The 23,473-nt window shown below is 41.3% G+C and overlaps 2 protein-coding genes across 2 annotated transcripts; both read right to left on the bottom strand.

The window, feature by feature from the left end:
* tbxtb (T-box transcription factor Tb) lies at window positions 1–4,915 on the bottom strand (the record flags this gene model as incomplete). Its single annotated transcript, XM_080037224.1, has 8 exons — window positions 4,701–4,915; window positions 4,338–4,602; window positions 4,049–4,183; window positions 3,776–3,837; window positions 3,606–3,667; window positions 3,314–3,490; window positions 2,773–2,908; window positions 1–295 (listed from the first exon to the last, which is right to left on the bottom strand). The coding sequence occupies exons 1-8, from the start codon at window positions 4,904–4,906 to the stop codon at window positions 1–3; spliced, it is 1,338 nt and encodes a 445-aa protein (XP_079893350.1). The 5' UTR covers window positions 4,907–4,915.
* Window positions 4,916–19,952: 15,037 nt separating this feature from the next.
* On the bottom strand, window positions 19,953–21,192 carry prr18 (proline rich 18; the record flags this gene model as incomplete). The annotated part of the gene is made up of 1 exon (XM_080036404.1): window positions 19,953–21,192. One exon carries the CDS (start codon window positions 21,190–21,192, stop codon window positions 20,413–20,415), a length of 780 nt encoding a protein of 259 aa, XP_079892530.1. The 3' UTR covers window positions 19,953–20,412.
* Between the last annotated feature and the right edge of the window lie 2,281 nt (window positions 21,193–23,473).

Here is a 23,473-nt window from a genome sequence, read left to right as displayed (position 1 = left end):
TCAGAGGGATGGTGGTGTCACAGGAGTCCAGGCAGAAGGTAGCCGCCCGTGTGGAGAAGTGTCATAATGAGCTGCTGCCTCATGCGCCTCTGTGGCCAAGCCGGCGTCATACATGGGAGAGCCAGAGGAGGGCGCTGTGACTGAGTGAGACAAGTTGCTGCTGCTGCTGCTGCTGCTGGGGTAATGGCTGCCCGACCCTCGAAGGAACTGGGAGCCCAAGCCGTGGTTCATGCCCCCATTCTGAGTCACGGGAGTCAGGGGCGAGTTGCTCACAGACCACAGGCTGGTGTACTGACTGAAGAGAGACACGGACAGCAGGAAACGTGGTGTTACTCACCTTCTCACAGGTTGTTTAGGAGGTTCATTTGTGTTATATATGAATGAGTTACACAGGATGTTAGAAATATTGAATTTGTGGCAAATAGTTACATAAAGTTCAGTCAGGCATAAGCTGTTTTATGATCTATCAAGGTTTTTAAATTTGACATAAAAAACAAGATGGTTTAAGTCATGGAGAAGGTCAAATTCATACGTTTTTTTACTCAGGAGGAAACTTTGACATTTTGGGACATTCAGTTTTTATTTTGTCTCATTTAAAAAAATCATATACTCATACTCCTTATACGACTAACATATACAGTATCTCACAAAAGTGAGTACACCCCTCACATTTCTTCAAATTTTTCTTTATATCTTTCCATGGGACAACACTGAATAAATGACACTTTGATACAATGTAAAGTAGTCAGTGTACAGCTTGTATAACAGTGTAAATTTACTGTCCCCTCAAAATAACTCGACACACAGCCATTAATGTCTAAACTGCTGGCAACAAAAGTGAGTACACCCCTTAGAAAAAATTTACAAATTGGGCCCAAAGTGTAAATATTTTGTGTGGCCACCATTATTTTCCAGCACTGCCTTAACCCTCTTGGGCATGGAGTTCACTTCCACCCATTTATGACAGCATCACAGAGCTGGTGGATATTAAAGACCTTGCGCTCCTCCACCTTCCGTTTGAGGATGCCCCAAAGATGCTCAATAGGGTTTAGGTCTGGAGACATGCTTGGCCAGGCCATAACCTTTACCCTCAGCTTTTTTAGCAAGCCACTGGTCGTCTTGGAGGTGTGTTTGGGGTCGTTATCATGTTGCAATACCACCCTGCGGCCCAGTTTACGAAGGTTGAGTGCACATGGTCAGCGTCGTACACAGAGGTTGGCTTTGGAAAATAGACGTATGAGTGCTGCCAGCATTGCTGAAGGGCTTGAAGGGGTGGGGGGTCAACCTGTCAGTGCTCAGACCATACGCCGCACTCTGCATCATACTGGTCTGCATGGCTGTCATACCAGAAGGAAGCCTATTCTAAAGATGATGCACAAGAAACCCCACAAAAAGTTTGCTGAAGACAAACAGACTACGGACATGGATTACAGCAACCATGTCCTGTGGTCTGATGAGACCAAAATACATTTATTTGGTTCAGATGGTGTTAAGAGTGTGGAGCGGCAACCAGGTGAGGAGTACAAAGACAAGTGTGTCTTGCCTAGAGTCAAGCATAGTGGTTGGAGTGTCATGGTCTGGGGCTGCATGAGTGCTGCCAGCACTGGGGATCTACAGTTCATTGAATTCTAACATGTACTGTGACATACTGAAGCAGAGCATGATCCCCTCCCTTCATAAACTGGGCCGCAGGGCAGTACTGCAACATGATAACGACCCCAAACACCCCTCCGAACGACCACTGGCTTGCTAAAGAAGCTGAGGGTAAAGGTTATGGACTGGCCAAGCATGTCTCCAGTCTTAAACCCTATTGAGCATCTTTGGGGCATCCTAAAACGGGAGATGGAGGAGCGCAAGGACTCTAATATCCACCAGCTCCTTGATGTCGTCATGAATGGGTAGAAGAGGGTTCCAGTTGCAACCTGTGAAGCTCTAGTGAACTACATGCCCAAGAGGGTTAAGGCAGTGCTAGAAAATAATGATGGCAAAACAAAATATTGACACTTTGGGCCCAATTAGGAAATTTTTTCTTAGGGGTGTACTCACTTTTGTTGCCAGCAGTTTAGACATTAATGGCTGTGTGTCGAGTTATTTTGAGGGGACAGTAAATTTACACTGTTATACAAGCTGTACACTGACTACTTGACATTGTATCAAAGTGTCATTTATTCAGTGTTGTCGCATGGAAAGATATAATGAAATATTTGAAGAAATGTGAGGGGTGTACTCACTTTTGTGAGATACTGTACATAGTTTAAAGATTTTTTTTGGCATTTTTATGCTTTATTGATAGTGTAGAGACAGAGGTGAAATGGGGCAGAGAGGGGAGTGACATGCAGAGAACGACCGCGGGCTGGAATCGAACCCAGGTCCGCTGCTGGCCGAGGCCCATGGGGGGGACGCCCTACCAACTGAGCTAAGAGCGCTCCCAACATATACATAGTTAGTCATGTTTGTTGTAAAAGCAAAATTATTTTTATACCAGCAAAGGAAAATGACAGGTGTGCCAAAAAATCCTTTATACATGACACAGAAATACAATTCTTACTAACTAACAAATGTATTTTATCTATTGACTCATTCAAATTCTATTTTGTACTTCTGTCTTCTTTTCTCACCTTTAATTTTTAATTTAGTTTTTGTGTATTGAACTGTAAAAATCCCAAGTCCTTTTCCCTAATTTAATTATTTTTCTCTTTCCACATCATCTTCTTTGAGTTTATGAGTTGTAGTGCCATGTGAGTTGATGCAATAAAAACAAATGACACTCACCTAGAATTGGTACCAGGTGGGGAATTGTGGGCCACGGGCATCATGCTGCTAGAGTGTGTGGGCATCTGCAGACTGGACCAGTTGTCGTGGCTCGAGAGCATGGACAGACAGGTGGACGAGTTATCGGAGTAACCGACTGCAACACAAACAGAGGCACTGGGGTTCAGTGGATACCCATAGACTGTATAATATAAAGGTGGATACACTACAGGTCAATGGTTGTTTTAAAGTTATTTGTCAGAAAAAAAAAGATGTATCACTTAATCTGTTGGTTTCACAGCATAATTTTGGAACAGCCTATCCCTCTGATATCAGTATGACAGTTAAAGGTAAAGGTGTGAATATTCTCTCCATACATTCCCCCCTGTCTGACGCCTAACCATTTACAGCTCTGTGGCACCACTGCTAACACAAAAGCCAGAGGAATGCAGAACATTCCGTACTCAGCAACATTTGTTTGAGTTTCTTGTTAATAGAGGAAGTGGTGGAATACACTGGGTGGATGTATGAAGGTAAAGTAGAGGTGAAGGAAGAAACTCACTGGGCGAGTTGGTCCGGTGGGCATACGGGCTGGCGTAGGGGGCAGAGCGGTGGTTCCTCAGGTTTGAGTAGCGTTCGCAGCCATGGGACGGCGACAGGGAGATGGGACTCCCAAACTGGCTGTGCGGTCCGGCAGGAGGGCAGAGAGGGCCCGTGCCTGGAATAAACCAACCACCTACTGGCCCCACAGATGAGAGGAAACAGCGATGAAACCATGTGAGCGCCACATAGCTAAAAAATCTGGATGATAAAACCATCAGATGGATAAATGGACGACATAATAAAATACTTACATTGAGAGTAAGTCGACTGCTGGTTTTCATTGCCATCATCTCTCATGTCTTTGCCATCAGTTCTGAAAAAATTAAATGTTTGATAAAAGTGTTCAAATATTGTTAAACTGATCGTTTACATTTTAAGAGACCTGTATAAAATGTTCTATGAAAACAATGTGTATCCTTACCTGTCCTTTGCATCTAGGAAAGCCTTGGCAAAAGGATTGTACTTAATTTTGAGAGCAGTTATCTGAAATAAAGATAAATACAAAAATAAAAATCATTAGAATTGTGGTTGGCCACCAATAAAAATCATAAAAGATCATCTAAATGCTGTGCGCAATTGCTGTGCGTAAATTACGCACACGGTTTTCGCGGATAAAAAAACATCATAGCTGCTGACATGTCAATATTATAGGTTTCTAATCAGTTTTTATTTTTGAAAATATTTCATTACCCACCTCTTCGTTTTGGTATGCTGTTACTGCAATGAACTGTGTCTCTGGGAAATCGTGGCTGGTGATCATCCTCCTCGGGCCTCCAACCCGCACTATATGGATGCGTGGCTCGTATTTGTGTAAGGAATTTAACATGATCTAAATAAAGCAGAGCAACACGTCAAAGGTCATTTTATATGCCTCGTTTATTGCACGTGTATTTTGTTGTTAACTTGAAATTAGAGCAATGTATTTTGAAAAACATGGAAGGCAAAGGAAAGTAGCCTACAACATCTTCCTCTCTTCTCCTTACCTGACCACCCCCGTTGAGTTTATTGGTGAGTTTGACTTTACTAAAGGAGACGGGAGATTTCATCCAGTGCGCCCCGAAGTTTGGAGAGTCCGGGTGGATGTACACACAGCTGGGAGCCTGGGGTTCAGGTTTTCCGCCTGGGATCCACTCCCCGTTCACGTATTTCCACCTGTGGTTGTCCGCAGATACGAAGTCCAGCAGAATAGAATACATGGCGTTCGGGTCCAATCCAGACACGTTCACTTTCAACACCGGGAACATGCGCCTTGATAAATAATAAATAAATCAAAAATATGATACAAATAATTGTATTAGAATTTAAAATGTCTGTTTTATTTTTGATCGATCAGTCTATCAGCTCACCTGCCATTCTTTGTAACTATCATTTCATTTGTAAGATCCTTAAACTTTTGCCAAAGCTCGTTCTCATCCAGGGACACTTTCAGTTCCCTTTCCGTGGGGTCGCCCTTCTCGCTGCCGGCCTGCAGCTCACTCTCCACCGCACTGAGGAGGTGGTCCACCCGGTACTGACCGGCCTTCCCGGGACACTCGCCGCCGCCTGTGGTCATCCTGTCCAACAGCTCCATGGCTGTTAAGTTATAATTGACTTATTGGTAAAAGCTGAAAAAACTTCTCCAGAATCTCTTCCCTCCTCTTGTGTCTCCACACAGGCAAACAGTAATCTCTTCACGCAGGGCGGTAGGAACAGATATATAGGCTGAAGAGAGGCTCCATCTCAGGATGGGTGTTGGAGCAGACATGGTTGGCTCATCACGTCTTTGATCTTTGCGGGCTTGCCACCGATTGGCTGAGAGCGGCCATATCATTGAGGTCCACAGGATGAGTGCATTTTGAATAAAGCAGTTTAACCTACTTTATTACAGCAACCTGTAAATATTGACACTTAGATCAAAGCCACACCTGCCGAAACCAAACCCCTGTAGACTGAGCATGGCTGGTCTTCAACTCCAGGAGGCTCAGAGTTGGCTACAGGTTTACTTCTGATTACTTGCCTTTTGTATGTAGAAAGTTGCCTTATTTCAACAACTTGTCAAAATTGCCTTAGATGGTAGTTATCTGTTTTTAACTTACAACATTTTTATGAAATTTTTTAAGAAACGTGGAACTCTTCAGTACTGTGCTTGTCGGTTGAAATAAGAACTTCTCCTTATATCTTTAATGACTGAATTAATAAATGCATGCATACATAAATAAACACTAACAAATAGATGGGAAACTTCACTCAAGTGCATCAATCACATTCTTAATAACTTTATTACAAACGATGGAAGATCCTCATCACACATCAATAACTTCTACAGTTTAAATAGTTCAATGCTATTATAGTGTAACTTATTTCCAAAAGCTGCACATAGGGACTTTACTGTTTATGCAACTAAAATCAACATTTGATAAAATCATTTAATAATTGTATAATCAAATGTATTATGTATTCTTATATGACAGTATACAAGCATACACTACAAGTTGACTTTAATCGGAGAAATAATCATACGTCTACGTGCTTTTGTGGACACGCGTCTTCAATGGATAAGGGTTCAGGTGTTTTACGGCTAGACGCTGCTGTGTCCTCTACCAGGGTTTGCAAACATCGATGGCTGCCAGGAAAACCCCCACAAATGAACAATGCAATAACAATAAGTCTGTTTAAATTTTAAAAAGGTTATGGCTGTGTGTTTTCATTTCACCTGTCCTTGGCCATTCTACTGAGCTGTTGGGTAGGCTTACATGAGGGTGGGTCATGCTTGAAACCTCTTGGCTGTTTTGGAGAGCAGAGAGGTTACTGATTGGTCAGGATCTTCTTCCCTTGTTTGGAGTAAATGCCTGGAAACAAATTTGGGAGATAACAGGGAAGACAAATCTCTCATGATGACTAAATTCATGAAACATATATGAACTGATTTACAGGATCCATACATGCAGAGCAGCAGTGTCACCCTCACAAACAACTGTAACTGTATGCTGGTTATTTTATTCGGTGTGACCCGTTGCCATGGTGGCTTCCAAAGAAGAAGAAGAAATATAACAAACCTTAAAGTGCGGATAGGTTGTGACGTCTATGTGCTAGCTTCCATAGAGCTCTGGGCTGTTGTGTTGTGTTGTGGCTGGTTGTGTGTTACTAACCAATTGGTGGTCGCCCCGCTCTTCTTGCCAGCACACTGAGTCTGTCTCCCTGTCCAGCAGTCTGGACCAGAGTTCACAGCAAGCAGAGAAAAACAAACCCCGCTCCGTTTAAAGAGCACTTTGAAAAAGGCTCACTTCAAAAATGCTTCTGATCTCCTCGGCCGTTTTGATTCTAACTGTAAACAAAATCTAACCTTGCAGAGAGAAGTTAAATTATCCATCTCAGTGCTTTATTTCCTTTATTATGTTTCTGCCTGTTTTGTGCTCGATTACCAACCTTTGTGAGAACGCCATGTTGGTCAAACAAAGATCATGCATTTGTTTCAGCCTTCTTAAGTAAATCTGGGCTCTTCTTCTCATTTTATAATCTGGTTGGAGATATTAAAACAGTGGCAAACATGAGCAATCCCTTCTGTAGATATTTGCTATGGGCTGCCACATCATGCTTTAGCTAAAAGAAGGCTGTGTTAATTGCTGACCTACCAAATCAGGCATCTTGCTCTGGAAGTTCCTTATAAAGTTGGGCTGAAGGGTTGCCAATGTGGGAGCTTCCATCAGTGGGTGGCACATATTACATTCATCTATCATTTCCTTGTCCATTAATCAATTTTGTTATTTAAAAAGAGACATCCCCCTTGTATACGAGCCGAGGTTACCACGGTGTAAAAGCTGGAGGTGTCGCAGCCAGTGTGGTTCCCCACAGTCCTAGTGTCCCTTTTTGCGCCTTTCTCTCTCCTCCTCCAACACCCCCGGACAGTGCTAACTGTCACACCGGGCCACTTCCTGATGTGGGACTGCAGCATTGTGAATTAATGTTATTGATATATATGGTGCTGTATAGATCCACCCAAGCCCATCCCCCTCCTATCCTCAAAGGAGAGGATGCAGGTGCAACTCAAATAAACCTTAAGAGAAGAAATTCAAGCCTGCATCCGCTTTGCTTAAAGGGCCATTGCAGTGTTTTTGCATGTTTTAACCCATTGAATACAAGACACTTTATTTAATGGTTTCGATTTGACCCAGCAGAGTATGAAGATCACCTTTGTGAGACACAACCATGTTAAAATATGATGTATCTGTCAGCATCCGCTTTAGTTTTACTCATAGTTTGTCAATGTTGCATGGTTATGCAGTTTCTGAGTGTAGATTGATTTAAAAAATCGGTAGTTTGGTAAAAACAAAATGGAATTTCAACAACAAACACCTTAGGTTATAATAAATAAATGTACGATGTTCATTCTGATTCAAAGTCTCTACTAGCTGATTTTCATATTAAAATATATGAAAGCCACAAAGCAGCCTTCCTGTTTAAATGTTGAAAAGTTATTTGGAAAACAGTTGGCAGTCGTATAATGTGTAATTGATGATTGGTAGTACATTGGCAAAAAAAATGCAAACACTGGTATTTTCCTTTGTTCAGATTAACTATATGACATAATTATATTGGATTAAATAACTGATGAACATGTCAATATTAGACAATTTGAATAAACAAAAAAACAATGTATGATGTGTGCAAGCTATCACTCAAAGAATATTATAACTATACAGTGGTTGTGTTCCCACACTAGTGTAGTGCAGGGGCCTCACAACAACCAATGTATTGAATTCCCTAGGGATGTCAAGAGGGGCGACAGGCCTCTCTGCTGCAGCGGAGGATCAGAGGTGTCAGTGTGGAGTTGTGGTGAGTAATGCTCCTGCATGCCTGCTGGCTTTGACCGGCCATGTCTGACCCACTGTTTGCCTTCTCCTGCTCTCCCTCCGGCCAGGCTCATCCTCTGTTTGCTCAGGCCCATTTTGACACAGAGGTGAGAGAAAAATGAGTCCTGCGTGGTAGTCCGTATATGCTCACCTCAGCACCTGAGCGTAACCTCATCTCCCAAGTTGTCTTCTTCACCAGCCTCTCTCCTGATCTCTGATGTCACTGAAATGCTTTCAATGCCTCACTCATCGGTCTAAATGATGTTTTTCCCCTTGCTCCAAAGATTTCTCAGAAATGTCCCATTTAATCAAGATACTTTGAGAAAGACAATCTACATCTGTTCTCTAGGGCTATATGCATGGTGAGCGTTTTCCTTGAACCAAACTACAATTACGCTCTCATTTATTACCCAAACATTGTAAAGAAAAGTTCTAGATTTAAGTTAGGTGTTAATAGTGAGATGTAATGATAGATAGATATCACACTCTCTCATGTCTTTGCATTGAAGATGGAGCTAAAGCCATCAACCCTGTAGCTTAATTTAGCGTAAAGACGTAACATGGTAAAACAGCTCGTCTGGCTGTGTCCAAACATAACAAAAATCTACCTTCGAGTATCTTCTAAGAACACCAATTAACACAGTGTATCTTGTCAATTGTAAATACTGAAAAAAATAATGTAAGTTTGGAATGTACAAGACAAAAGGGGTGCTGATGAAAATATAACTAGGCCAATGGAAATCCATCATACTGCTGAGTGTATTCTGTGTGGTTTTATGCGTGATAGTTTGAATGGGCAACTGGGGGATCACTGCTCCAGGTGTGTTTGCCTCTCACTGCCCTTGTTAAGTGGGATTACTGCCCCTGTGGTTTTGACACTAACCTTGGGAAACATTGGATCAATTTCACCCTTCTCCTGGCTGTCATCCACCATCAGCTCAGCCCAACTCTCCCCTGCACCGGACCCTTGCTCAAACAACCTACAAAAAGAAATAAAAGGCCAACTACATAAATCACTAACGGATACAGATTGAGGAAGACGGTGTCAACCCTTTAAATGTGTAAAAAACATCTTTATCATCTAGTCAACCTGCCTTGCTGCTGTGATGTGTGACTTGCACACAAAATGCCGGGTTGTTAATATATTCCTAATGGTGTGCTACTTCTCAAGAGAAGCCATAGTGTGGTGCAGCTCACACCCAATAACACTGCGCACTCGGGTGACAACACACTTTGCCTGCTGGGTGCAAACTGGCTTCAGGGTGGACTCCTGAGCAATGCAGCGTTTACTCACAGGACAGTGCAGCAGGTAACAGTTCTATACAAACCCCATGGGCTGCAGGTGGGGTAACGAGGATGTGGAACAGTGCACTCATATAGGTACTATACAAGCGCTGGTATGCCGGCATTTGACATTGATGAGGTGTGAATCTAAGAGAACCCAGAAATCTTAATTAAAATGCTGTCCCGCAGGATCCAAAATAATAAGACACGACTAGACCAGCCCTGTCTTATGTACATTTTCCACTCATTCAAGTCGAATTATAGTAATCGACATGTTATGCTCTGCTCAATCTAATTTTGCAGACCTGTAATGTATCCTTGCAAAATTCAACATGTCGAAGAGACCATGACCAGATTGCCACAAAGATAGCAAATTACTGTCTCAACTGTCCAATAAATCATAGCAGCTAATAATAAGCACACAAATAGCAACAAAGCAGAACAGATTGGAGGAATTGGCTCATTATCTAAAAACATAAACAAGAACTATGCCGGCTCCATATTTTGACTTGAGCTTTAATTGCTTTTATTTTGGGTATTTCTTATGGATGTGGGGAATGTGCCTATGGCACAGCCTGGTTGTTGGTGCAGGGGGGGTAGTGGGGGGGGGGGGGGGGGGGGGGCGCCATCTCGCCATGTTTTTCTGTGGAGCAGTGAGATTTTCACACTGATGGAGGACTTGTCAACACAAGCCTTCACTCGCCTTCTTACCAAGCTCCTAATGTCCCTGAACCAATGTGCTGTTTCACGGTGGCAGCCTCGTACTAACATCATACACGCTCCTTCTAAACAGAGTTCTGCCCCAATTAACAACAAGGCTGACTGTGGCCGACACTGCTGTGTTACACATTCACAACACATTAACACAAACGACACTGAGTGCCATACAAACAGGTACAAACATTTAAGGTTGATCTGAACAAACACAAAAAAGAGGATCAAGTATAATTTAGAAAAAGGGAAAATATTGTTTGTGCTTGCTGCAGAATTGTAGGAGTTTAAACATTCAAAATGGCAGAAATACTCAATAAACAATTGAAGTTGTAGTTGAAATAAAAGTTGAACGATAATATAGGCTTTGATCAGTTCAATTGTTCAAATTGATGGCGTCTCTGAAGTTCCAGTTGAAGTGTAAGTGCTGAATGAAGTTAAAGTGTCAATTTTAGTGTACGTGCTAAGTGAGTTAAAATGTCCGTCAAAGTGAAAGTCCTGAAGGAAATTTGAGGTGGATCAAGCAGAGGCCATAAAGTGAGCTGAACTGAGCAAAATCTTCCAATAAAGTTTCTTGACCTTATCACATGTACAGTGCTAAGTATAAACCACAATACAAGCCAAAGTCTGACAGGCTCTCAGATTACCTCTGACACTTTTGGTTAAATTGAGTGCTGTGTGCCTGGAAGCCTATAAAGCTTTAAAGGAGAAGAGAAGAACATCTGCTCACGCGGTGCTGGCATGAAGTGACACCACTGGCCCAATTGCTATATCTCTTTTCTAGCGGACATAATTACGACATTTTCCCCCTGAATGGTGTTTGTCAGAGTCAAATAGTTTCCACAAGAGCAGGGTCAGCTCATGTTTGGTCATCTCACTTCTACGTGAGTAATCAGCTTTCTCCTCCAGGAGGGTCCATAATAAACAAGCCTCCAGTGGAGTCGCTGTTTGTTCTATGAAGGCAGCACAAACAACAGACCCAGGGAACTCGCCGTTTTAGACCAGAGGCCAGATCTCCCTGTCGGCCCACTACCAACACCAGCTGTATATTTGACACCTAAGACGTATAGGTTGTAAGTTATACAGACTTTAAGTCCTTAAATATATACTTGACAAAAATGTTGGTGCAGGTTTACTTTCATGCTGTCAAGTATTGTAGTCAAATAAACATCAGTTTTTTGACACATGAACCCAAACCCACCAAAACACACAAACTGTTGTTTTTATGGATTTATTTAAAAGTAAAGTAAGTAATATAATTTGGTAATTCAGTTCAGAATTGATTTGCATTGAAATGATTATGAGGAGAAAAATTAAATCATTTGATTGAAATCATTGACGATATGTAGGAGGGAAAAAAAGGGATGCAAGTTGAAAAAGATAGGATTTTTTATTTTAATATGTCAAGTCAAACATTTTTGAATTTGTGAGTGAGAATTCAAATTACCAACGGATGAAACATGTTTCTTTTTCAACTTGACTGTGACTTCAAGTGAGGAAAAGGCCCTTAACTAACTGCTAACACTGGACAAGCCTAGATCTAAAACAAATACAGTGTAGGTGGTCTCCACCTGGAGAGGGAAATGTGGTCCTTGTGTCCTCTAAGGCCAGGACACACCAGTCCTTACACACAAGGAAATTACAGGTTGAATTAAATTCGGAAGTTCTTTTTCACATTTTTTTGGTGCAATCATACCCTCTATTTTTGGGATGAAACCTACCAGGTAATATGTGGTTTTGGGGAGGGACTTCAGGTATGAGTCATTGTGCTGCAGCTTGGAGAAGGCCAATGTCTTTGGTTTCTTAGTAAACAGAGAAGGCAGACAGATAGTTGGAGAAGGGACAGGGACAGAGACTTGTGGGAATAGAGATTTAAAGTGAGCCCGCTCTTGTTTTTTAGGGGCTGGGAAACAGAGCACACAGAACAAATGAGAAGTAAACACGCAGCCACAGGAAGCCATTAACTGCAGCAAGGACCAATTAGGCCCCAGCAGGTGTTCTTGACTTTTGCCTGCTTTGGTCCTCCTGCCTTACCTCCGTGTCTGTGACGGAGCGTCCTCTCCATCTGAAGCTGAGGGGAATAACGGGTAGTTTTAATTTGCTTAGCCATTTGAAGCCAAAGGATTCCTACTGGTGGGGCTCTTAAGTCCTTTATTGCCCTCTCTCTCTCTTTGTCCCCCCCACCAAGTCATTAGGGAGAACAATTACATCATCCTGAGGACGCGCCGCTTTTACTGGAGGGGAAGATAAGACAGGATCTCTCTCATGTTAGACCCCCTCAATGCAGACACTCTCTGAAGCTTATTGCTCTTTTCACACCTAGTCAGAACAGCGACGAGACAGTCAAAATCAAAGTCAATCACAGCAGCTATACCGGAAGGAGAGCATTTTATACACATGCAAGAGCTGGAAATACAATTTCAATGTGGAAAACCCTTGAGCCTAATTTTGAACGTCACTGTTGTATGTACAGTACATAACACATAACTCACAACACTGACATCTTTTATTTTGAAAATCTGATCTTTGTTTTGTGGTTTGAATACCCATCTGAATCCCCACAGGGTAGCATACTTTCAGTGGAGCAATTTCAAAAGCCTTAAGTCTTTTCAAGGTTTCCCAAATTATGACATAAAAACAAGGTGTCCAAAGTTTTATGTTATTTATATTTTAATAATAACAATGTATTTAATGACAATGAAAACAATGTGACAATTTGAAAGTTGCTTGTAGTTATTGCATCTTTACTGAGTTTTGTAGTGAGTTTAAGCTCATAGTCAAGCTGTCCATCAGGCTGCAATTTAACTGTTTATCTGCTGCTTTCGACGAAAAAACTCGAACCTTTTTTATCTGAATTTATACATTACATTTTTATTACTAATTTTATTACAAAACTTGAATATAATCAAAAATTTATGAATCAAATCAAACAATAGTTTCTGGAGTCACATTCCTTAATAAGGGTGGGAATTAATAAGCTTTGGCTTTCTTCTGCTCCTTTTTGGAAACACATGCGATTCATTTATTTATAAAATTGTTTGACACTTTATAGATATTTTTGTTTTGTATAACGTGTCACACTTGCTTTTTTAATTTAATTTTGTATTTGTTAAGGAAGAAATCATTTTTTCAAATGAATTAGCCTTCTGTAATGATGAGCAGGACATAAAGACTCAAAGGATTAAGTTAACTACAATTGTTCATTGTTTTGATAATATGTTTCACTTGTGAGGAATAAAAAAGAAAGTGAAGGTGTTGTAAGGCAGCTTCGATTTGCATGTTTGTGTAGTTGATCGCAGACAAAGTGTAGTGGTTGGCAAATAGTGGCCTGAGTGCAGTTTTAATGTTCATAATTTATATTAAAACGTTACCTACACAAATGTTAATCCCTACAAGTATGGGCATGTTAAATTGAATACTGCCCCCACGTGAAAAGAGGCATGCAAACCACAACTGCACAGAGCATGGTGCTGAAATTAAGTTTAATAAAGTAGATGAATACTACAAATCCACAATACAACCCGCTTCATTTAAATGAAACAATACTGACTCAATCCTCACACGGTCATAACACCACAGCTTTAGCCTGTGCAATAACAGATTTGTGTTTTAAACACAAAAGGTAGCATGTACTTCTGCGCTCAGATCCAGTGCAAAATAAACTTAAAAAAAACAAGTTTATTAAATAAAAGAAAAGTAATTTAAAAAACAAATTAAAAAAATACATACATTGTGCATACAAAATAGTCCCTCTCTGAAAAATGCTTAACCAATTGGCCCATGGATGAACACACTCACTGACCCCTGGAGGAGAATGTCAGTAACAGAAACAGATAGCATAGTTTTACAATACAGCTAAGGCTTGTTCTGCGTTCTACCATAGATAGTAAATAATAGGTTCTAACCTGATTTGACTTGTGCCTTGTAAAGAGGCTCTGTGTCCAAATCTCAAAATAAAGACCTTCATTATTTCAGTTCATAACCATGTTTGACATATTAAATAGTGGGATATGTAATAAATACTGCTACTACAAAGAAACGTTTTTCATTTGGAACCATTTAATGTGTCAGTCAGATTATGACCCCTGCAGATCCTGCAATTGACTCAGGCCTCAGTCTTTGCAAGTTTGGTTCTAATGATTTACCTGCTTGGTTTCATTCTTTGAAATCGTTCCTTCTGCCTCACTCCTCTGCTGTAGCAGCGCTCTTTGTGAGTGGACCTTGAGCAGGGCAGTGTAACGGCTATACAGAGCATCTCAGAGACGGTGCATGTTCCTATAGGCCTCTAGATGGCGCTGGAGGATAAACATAAATAATAGAAGAGGACACCAAGCGAAGGGAAATGAGCTAATAGCAAGCACCACATACTGCATTTGACATGCATGTATTGGGACATCCTAAATCATTAACAAAATAGTATGGAACTATGTGGATTGGAACACAGGGTCTGTTTTGACTTCATAAAAGGGAAATTATGGACTTTATTACTGGTCAAAGAGCAGTGGATGTGTCTTTCTTTACTGTTCTCTCACTGTAGAGGTCTGGCAGCAGAATAAGTGTCTATGAGAGTGTCTTTTTTATCACTGATAGAGTGTTTATCAACCTGATCAAGGTGAGCCTGACGCCGGGCCTTGCCCTCCTGAGTCCGGTCTGCCACCTTGAATTGCCTTCCTCCCCGGGGCTGGGCTGCTTTGCCTCCATCCCCTGCCTATCAACAGTAAAAACCCAATTTAGATGTGGTGGGAGCGAATCAGTCAGCTTGCCGGAAGATTAAAACAAGGATGTAGTTCTTGGTAATCCCTCTCGTCTGCCAAAAGCAGCCTCCCACACAAAACAGCCCGACATTGTGTTCTCACAATGCCAAGCTGTAACAACAACAAAAAAACAAGATACGCAGGAGGAATATGCCCACCTCCTCTATCGCAAAGCCCTCACCCCATTTTCCTGATCTTCAGTGTGGCCAAAGTGTAATGCTAAGATCTGCCCTAAGCATATCATTAGACACAAGTGCCCTCCTTATTTTATCCTATAGTGACACCCAACAGATGTCTCAAGGGGAAGTTTGAGGGGCAGATCACAACTACTTCCTCTTGAGTGGTACAGTATCTTATCCAAACAAAGACTGCTGAGAGTATAAAGAGAAAATATCAGGTGACAAGGCCTGAAAAATGTGAAGAATGTCACCTAAGAAATGCAAGGCTAATGGAAGTAAGAGCACGCATGACAACGCACATTAACTGCTCATAAAAACTTGGAGGCGCATGTTTACTTTTATGACCCTCAAATGAAGCATATAAGACATGCTTGAGCTTTTATGGGAAGACTGTACTTTAAAGTCCTGCCTCTAGTCTGACGTTGCCCATATCCCTGGGAAATACCTTGTTCTTCACAGGGCTGCCACTGAAAGACCACATTACTGAAGTTTATGGTGCCGAGTCTGTTTCAGGAAGTGTCTGCTTTGTCTTTCCTCACAAAAGCTGCTGCAAACGTGGGATTTATCAGTTCCGTTGCCACAGTAATACTGTCACACAGCAGAGCACAGGGACCTGCAGTTCTTTTGCTCTCACTGCTGTGTGCAACGTGTCAGTGACGGGGCGAAGGCGGCATCCATCTGTGCTGTCTTTGCCACCGTAAATCAGTGGAAGATAATGCAGCTGTCCTTCTCTGCCACGTCACTCTCTGACCATGAGACAGCAGGGAAGTGGGCAGAGGCCTGGAGACATTCATTTATTTATTTATTTATTTATTTTTACGAGCATATGGAATTGGCTGATCGGAAACATTGCAGACAGAAATGAAAGGATTAGGACATTATATGCTGCAGGTATACGAACAGAAAGTGTTTGTAACAGTGGATGAAAAGACAATGCGCTGAATAGAGAGACCTACAGCAGTGGGTGGACTGCATGAGTCCCTGAATGGCAGTGTGGATGAAGTGTTTCCACTTGTAACCAAGCCGACCATCTCAACTTCTGGGCTTCTTTTAAAGGTGGAGTCTGTGTTTCTGGAGAATGCTTGTTGTCAAAATCCCTTTTTAACAAAATCAGAGAATAACTAGTCACATCTTCTACCTGTCCGTACTGTGCACCCTAAAAAAACAATCCAGTGCAAATAGACAGCCTAGGCTCTGTAAACTGTAGACAGAAGAGGGCCACCATAGCTAGCAACATTTCAGGTTACAGAGTGTAGGCTTTCTATTAACACTTACAGTCATATGAAAAAGTTTGGGAACCCCTCTCAGCCGGCATTATAATTGACTCTGCTTTCACAAAAAAAAATATAAAAGTGGTATGTCTTCAATTTACCAGGAACAGCTAAGTACTGGGATGTTTTCCAAACAAAGATTTTTTGAAAAGCAGTATTTGGTTGTATGAAATAAAATAAAATGTGAAAAACTGGCTGTGCAAAAATGTGGGTACCCTTGTGGTTTTGTTGATTTTAATGCCTGTAACAGCATGTAAAACTGATGACTTTAAACACAAAGTTGGTTGGATTATGTTGTTAAGCCTTGAACCTCATAGAAATGTCTGTTTAATCATGAGAAAATGTATTTTAGGTGCCTAAATGCAAGTTGCACTTCTCTTTGACTCTCTGCTGAAGTGAGACAGAATGGGATCATCAAAACAGCTCCCAAAAGATCTGAAAAACAAAGATTGTTCATTGTCATGGTTTAGGGGAAGGCTACAAGAAGCTTTCCCAAAGGTTTCAATTGTCAATTTCGACTGTAGGGAACGTTGTCAGGAAATGGAAGGACACAGGCACAGTGGCAGTTAAACCCAGGCATGGCAGACCAAGAAAAAAACAGGAGCGGCATAGGTGGAGGATTGTGAGAATGGTTGCACACAACCCACAGATCACCTCCAAAGACCTGCAAGAACATCTGGCTGCAGATTGTGTATCTGTACATCGTTCAACAATTCAGCGCAATTTGCACCAAAACATCTGCTTTTTATAAAGACCAAATAACTTAATTTTTGTCTCATCAGTCCAAAGCATTTTCTTCCAATATGAATCTGGCTTGTCTAAATGAGCTTTTGCATACTCCATGCAACTGTATCTGTGGTGTGGGCGCAGAAAGGGCTTCCTTCTCATCACCTGGCCATACAGATGTTTTGGTGCAAATTGCACTGATTTGTTGAACCATGTACAGATACACAATCTGCAGCCAGATGTTCTTGCAGGTCTTTGGAGGTGATCTTTGGGTTGTGTGCAACCATTCTCACAATCCGCCGCATATGCCGCTCTCGTACTTTTCTTGGTCTGCTAGACCTGGGTTTAACTGCAACTGTGCCTGTGTCCTTCCATTCCCTGACAACGTTCCTTACAGTAGAAATTGACAATTGAAACCTTTGGGAAAGCTTCTTGTAGCCTTCTCCTAAACCATGATAATGAATAATCTTTGTTTTAAGACCTTTTGGGAGCAGTTTTGATGATCCCATTCTGTCTCACTTCAGCAGAGAGTCAAAGAGAAGTGCAACTTGCATTTAGGCACCTAAAATACATTTTCTCATGATTAAACAGACATTTCTATGAGTTTCAAGGCTTAACAACATAATCCAACCAACTTTGTGTTTAAATTCATCAGTTTTACATGCTGTTACAGGCATTAAAATCAACAAAACCACAAGGGTACCCATATTTTTGCACAGCCAGTTTTTCACATTTTATTTTATTTCATACAACCAAATACTGCTTTTCAAAAAATCTTTGTTTGGAAAACATCCCAGTACTTAGCTGTTCCTGGTAAATTAAAGACATACCACTTTTATATTTTTTTTTGTGAAAGCAGAGTCAATTATAATGCCGGCTGAGAGGGGTTCCCAAACTTTTTCATATTATTGTAATCGCTGACTACACCTTCAATTCCTCTCCTTCCTGATACAAGTATTTGAGCTTCAGACACAATAACATGGTTCTCTCGCCACCAGGACAGACACAGTCATGAATAACTCAGGCCTCTATCAGACCGTGATGAATACCACAGAGAGGCACACAAACAAGGCCACGATTGAAATGACACAATAGGGGACGATTACACAACTTTCAGTCAGCGAGCCAGCAGACAATATCATCACAGGGGCCACCGAGAACTTAACGGGTCTTGGTACACACTGTACTGGCTCAGCCATGATCTCAGTCTGCAACACGCAACAATAAAACCACTTTGTGACCCTGAAAGGGGACCTCTATTCAGGAGAAGATCCTTTATAGCAGCAATGAGACATCTGTAACCTCCTGCATTGTGCCACAGTAAGAAAAACCTGCACTAGGACACTTATTTGACACCTGATTCATTACCACATTACTATATAATTTAACAGAATAACAGCAGCCTAAAATATGAAACACCTTTCTGACTGCAACAGGTGCTGGATTGCTGAGGGCATTTCCACTATTGAGAAATTTGGAAACCCAACTGTGGATGGGAAAATGATTTGGCATAAAATTCCAAAATAATAATAATAATATCAAACATCAATGTCACCAAATGATATTGGTAGAAGAAGTAAAAAAAACAAACAAGTTAAAACAAAGAACAAACAGCATACCAGTTATTGCTGTGTGTTATTATCTAACATGCTATGATGTCTCAAACGTTACACTCCTGGTTCTTACTTGTTGCTTTAAAGTGTACCACAAAACTCTGGTTACCAAGAAACGGAGAACAATACAGGACTGAAACCTTACAGCCGGGTAACCTTAATTTTGAATATGTACCCAGCATGAAGATTTAATTAGTGTCCTAGGATTGTGTTAGCCTGGCACCGCCCGCCTGCATACCAGCTACATTTTCATTCCCCTCCAGTAAATGAAGTGCGATGGTCTGGTAGGATCAGGCTAGGCTTGTGGATGTTTGCTCTGTTTTTTCATTGTCAGCTTCCTTTGACTGGTTTGAATGATCAATACATTAGAAAAGCAGGATTATGAAGTGAACCAACAAAGAGGACAAACGTTTCTTTATGGCTTAATTTCTCTTTCTTTATTGTTTGGTTGATTTGTTCTTTGCTTGTGTCCAAGGAATCATTTGGTTGCTGACCAGCTCTTTCTCCCTGAGCAGAACATCCAGTCATTTGCCACTTGTAGAATAGAATGATGCTGTTGTTGTCTTTGTTTGAGCTCTGTGAAAACCATGTGAGTATTTGGGGGATGACAGGATTAAACTAAAAGCTCAAACTGGGAATACCTTTACTGCAAATCATATAGTTCTGGCTCTTTCTGTGAAAACATGCCCAATAATTTGGCAACAGCACTATTTTATCTCTAGCAGCTACATGCACTGTAATGTCTGCTATGATTAAAGTAAACACAGCAGACTGGAGGTAATTTCCTGAAGGGATCATGCACCTGGGCCCTTCATTACACTGGTCAACCCTGCTTAACAGGAAATCTAAGAAGCTTACCACACTAATGCCCAAATGGCCCCAGGTAGCAACAGTTGAAACAAAGAACCTTTGAAACACTGTCTGTGAGAACTGTCCAGAAGTGCAAAAGAAATCAGCAAAGATGTAAAAAGCAGTGACACTTGCATTGTTAAAAAAAAGAAACGTTTTACTTCAAATGCCATAAAATCATCAGGTGAGAAAACATTTGACAGTACAAATATTTAGTAAATATTAAATACTGTACATCACTGATAAATCCCTACAAAAGGATATAACCCTCTGATTAGAGGAAACATAAACAGTTTGGTTTCAGCAGCAGGCGCGCATAAAGCCCATGGTGTTTACAGCGTATTGTTCTCCAACACAAAGGAACGGTTTCGCGTCCCTTTACGCAAACACCTCTGCCTATCCACAGGCGCCCCACTGAAAACAAAAACCATGTGCAAAGGACCAGAGCATTAAGGTGTTCAGTTCAAATTTCAGCAACACATTGAACAGGCATTCAACTCGCAAAGCATAGTCCCTGTGTGATCCATATGAGCACCATTGGATGAGCAGCAGGCTGTACTTCAGCTGTAAAATTAGGGCATTTTGTTCAATTTCAAATGTCCTCCAACTCCAATGCAATTATATTTTCTCATAAATGGAATAACTGTAATTTTTTCTTAATTTTGCTCTTACAATTTGACATTTCCTATGAAGACAGACATAGCCTATTCCCTCAATTAATTTTCAAACTTTTAAATTACATAAACGCAAGTTGAAGATGCCATATTGCAGCAGGCCTACATCGGTGAACACACGAGTCCGTCATCTCGTCAGTCAAGACAGCTGTTCAAAAAAGTCAGGTGTCAGCAGCCTTTAAGGTGCGGTAGTGCAGAAAGTTTGTCGACTTTTCCCAAAGCGGCGGCATTTTCGACCCCTTTGAGCCACTCTTTACATTTCCTCACGACAGTCTCATCCACGTCTCCATCCTCGTCTTCATACTCCACGTCGTCGTACTTGTGTTGGTCGTTCAAAAGCGAGATTTTAACGATGGCGGTGATGTCCTGCTCGGCGCTGCTGTCCACTTTGGCGGCAGGAGCGCAGCCCTGCTTGGACCCCCCGTGCGCCTTCTTGGATGGAAAAACGCGCCTGTGCCGAAAGTCTGCGGAGGCGCAACACTTCTGCTGCTTTGCCATCATCTGCTTTTCTAGATTTCGCTTTTGGATGACTAGTATGGCTTCAGGAGTGAGACTGAGGGTGAATTGAATGGCCTTCTTCCCGTCCTCTTTGACCTGGTGGAGATGTCTGGCGGAGTCCATGGAGCTCGAGCGCCTCACTCCTTCGAATGAGTCCTGAGGTTTGGGCAACGTCAGCCAAGAGGATTTTCCCTGGATCTCCTGGCCGGCACCCGTCTTCAGAGTCGGGCTTTTAATCTTCTCTTGTGGGGCCTTTCGTCCCAAATTCCTTAAATTCGCCGATGCCCAAGAAATGGACTGCTTCTGTTTGTCGGACCCCCCTTTCTCTCCGGCGGTTTTGCTGGTGAGCTCAGACTGAGGAGGCACTCCGTTCGTGGCTTTCTTCCTCCCGAAAATATCCCTGCCAGGAGAGGAAATGCGCTGGTGGAGGCTGATAGGCGGAAAAGGCATTTTGTTGTGGTTGGTGTTGCTGGAAGTGATCAGGATATAAAACCGTGCAAGTGTCCAAAGTGCATCTGAGGAAGCCCTGCGCAAAGCGACGAGCGGCGCTCTGCGTGCATTATCCAAGAGCGAGGTGGAGACCGAGGGGCTCTAGTGCAGTGCACCTGTTGTCCACTCAGGCTGTAGTTCAACTGGTTTACACACACACGCGGACCCGGTGCTTTATGGTCGAGAAGGCAGGAAGGCGTGGTCAGGAGGACAAGCACCAAACAAAGCCATAAGAAAACGGTGGTGATGTCATATCATAATTTCCAATAACTTCCTCAAGCGATGGGGCACATCCATCTCATGTCCCCCCCTCATCTTTTCTCACAGCGCCTCTCTGCAGATTTCCAGGCATTGGACCGGCTTCCACACACAAGCTCAAATTGTTTTATAGATAACCGACCTGGAAAATATCAAGCATCTTAAAAAAGAAACTGCTAGTGTGCCTGATAAATGATAATAATAATAATAATAATAATAATAATAATAATAATAATAATAATAATAATAATAATAATAATAATAATAATAATAATAATCTTTATTTGTATAGCGCCCTTCATGCATTGAATGCCGCTCAAAGTGCTTTACATGCACAAAATAAAGAAAATATAAAACAAAACACAATCATCACAGGCAATAAACCAAAGAGCAAAAAATAAATAAATTAAAACATTTAAAAAAATGCAATAAAAACATTTTTTTTATGCATAAAATGAGTCAAATACATGTTTAGGTTATGTTAACCTGTTTTTCCTTTATTGTAACCTTTTTAAATGAAATTATTATAACTTTTAACTATAAAAATGTATCAGAAAAACATGTTTCAGCCCACAGGCCAACACATTTTAATAAAATGTGTCACAAATGTGACACACAGAGAGGAGGCCCCATTAAAACTGGTCTTTAAAAAGGAAGAGCATAACACGACTGAAGCTAAATGTTTAAATATCTTGTGGACCAGTTTGGACAATGACGAATGACAAACACATAATCTCACATTCTTCAGTAAAAGTTGTTTAATATCTCCCTATACCTTACATGTACGTCGTACACTGTATATGGTCCTAATGTTTGGAGCTTGTTGTATGAAGCTTACTTTGCTTCTTTGGGCTAACAAAACATGTCACAGGCACAATACAGTTTGATTTTATTCTTCTCAGTCAGTCGATAGTCTCGAATGTCAATTAACCGACGTAGATAAACATGCAGTAGATGGTCAGTTGTTGATCTTTCAGCCTCATAGTCTACTATGACATAGGCTACATTTGGGACAAATTGTGTGCAATATTGATTTAAATTCCATTCCGTTGTTATCTGCACTTTCAGCCGGACAGATCCACAATTGTTTCAATGAGATTTTGTTTTCCGTGTTGGGTTTAAGAGAAAAATCAATACCTCCTTCCAAATCCATAGCTTTTACAATGTGTATTTGATTTTGCCTGGGGACGTTTAGATTTTACAGCTCACACATTTTGCCATCGACTCATTCCGAACAGATAATTTATTCAGTTGCTTTGGTGATTACCATATCCATGTGGATTTAAGAAATGGTTTACATTAGTGTACAAATGGTTCACTTTAAAAAGAAAAATAACATTGCACGTGTCAAATTAAGCCATAAGACTAGGGTCGTGTTTCTGTAGATGAATGGTTTTGTATGTACTCACTCTTAGCACAAAACCAAAAGTCACTTCAGGACAACAGTCCACTGACTGACACCTGGAATCAAAAGAGGAAAATCAATTACACAGGCCAAGATCTATGTTTTCTTATGAAATGACTTTAAGAGGCCACAGACTTGTTTAATCTGGGTGTCTGTTGTGTTGTGAATCTCCACTCTTGACAAAACAATGGATTAGATAAGAGGAAACAGTTGGGAGACCAGCAGATGTTGGGATCAGGGTGCTTCCCCATCATCCCCAAACTTCTGCGTAATCCAAAAATAGCAGCTAAAGCAGACCCATGACAAAATCACCCCAACTCCCCTTCACTCAGGTTTGAGTCAGTTTGATTTGATCCCGGAGATTATTTGCTCAAAGATTTGATGGGTCTTTGCCAACATTAGTTGTACAAGAAGTACTGAGGGGAGATTTTTGTTCATGCTAATCCGACATAAGCATCAGATGAACCCATGTAGGGAGCAGCACAACAGGAAGTTATCGTAGGAGCGTCAAGCTGACAGAAAACCTAGAGGCATGTTTGTTAAACCCATAATAAAACATTATGAGCTGTTCTATGGCTC

Source organism: Ammodytes marinus (assembly GCF_949987685.1).
Source record: "Ammodytes marinus genome assembly, chromosome: 11".
Taxonomy (NCBI): Eukaryota; Metazoa; Chordata; class Actinopteri; order Uranoscopiformes; family Ammodytidae; genus Ammodytes; species Ammodytes marinus.
The sequence above is the reverse complement of the archived record's forward strand: the minus strand, read 5'-3'. Positions and strand labels throughout refer to the sequence as shown.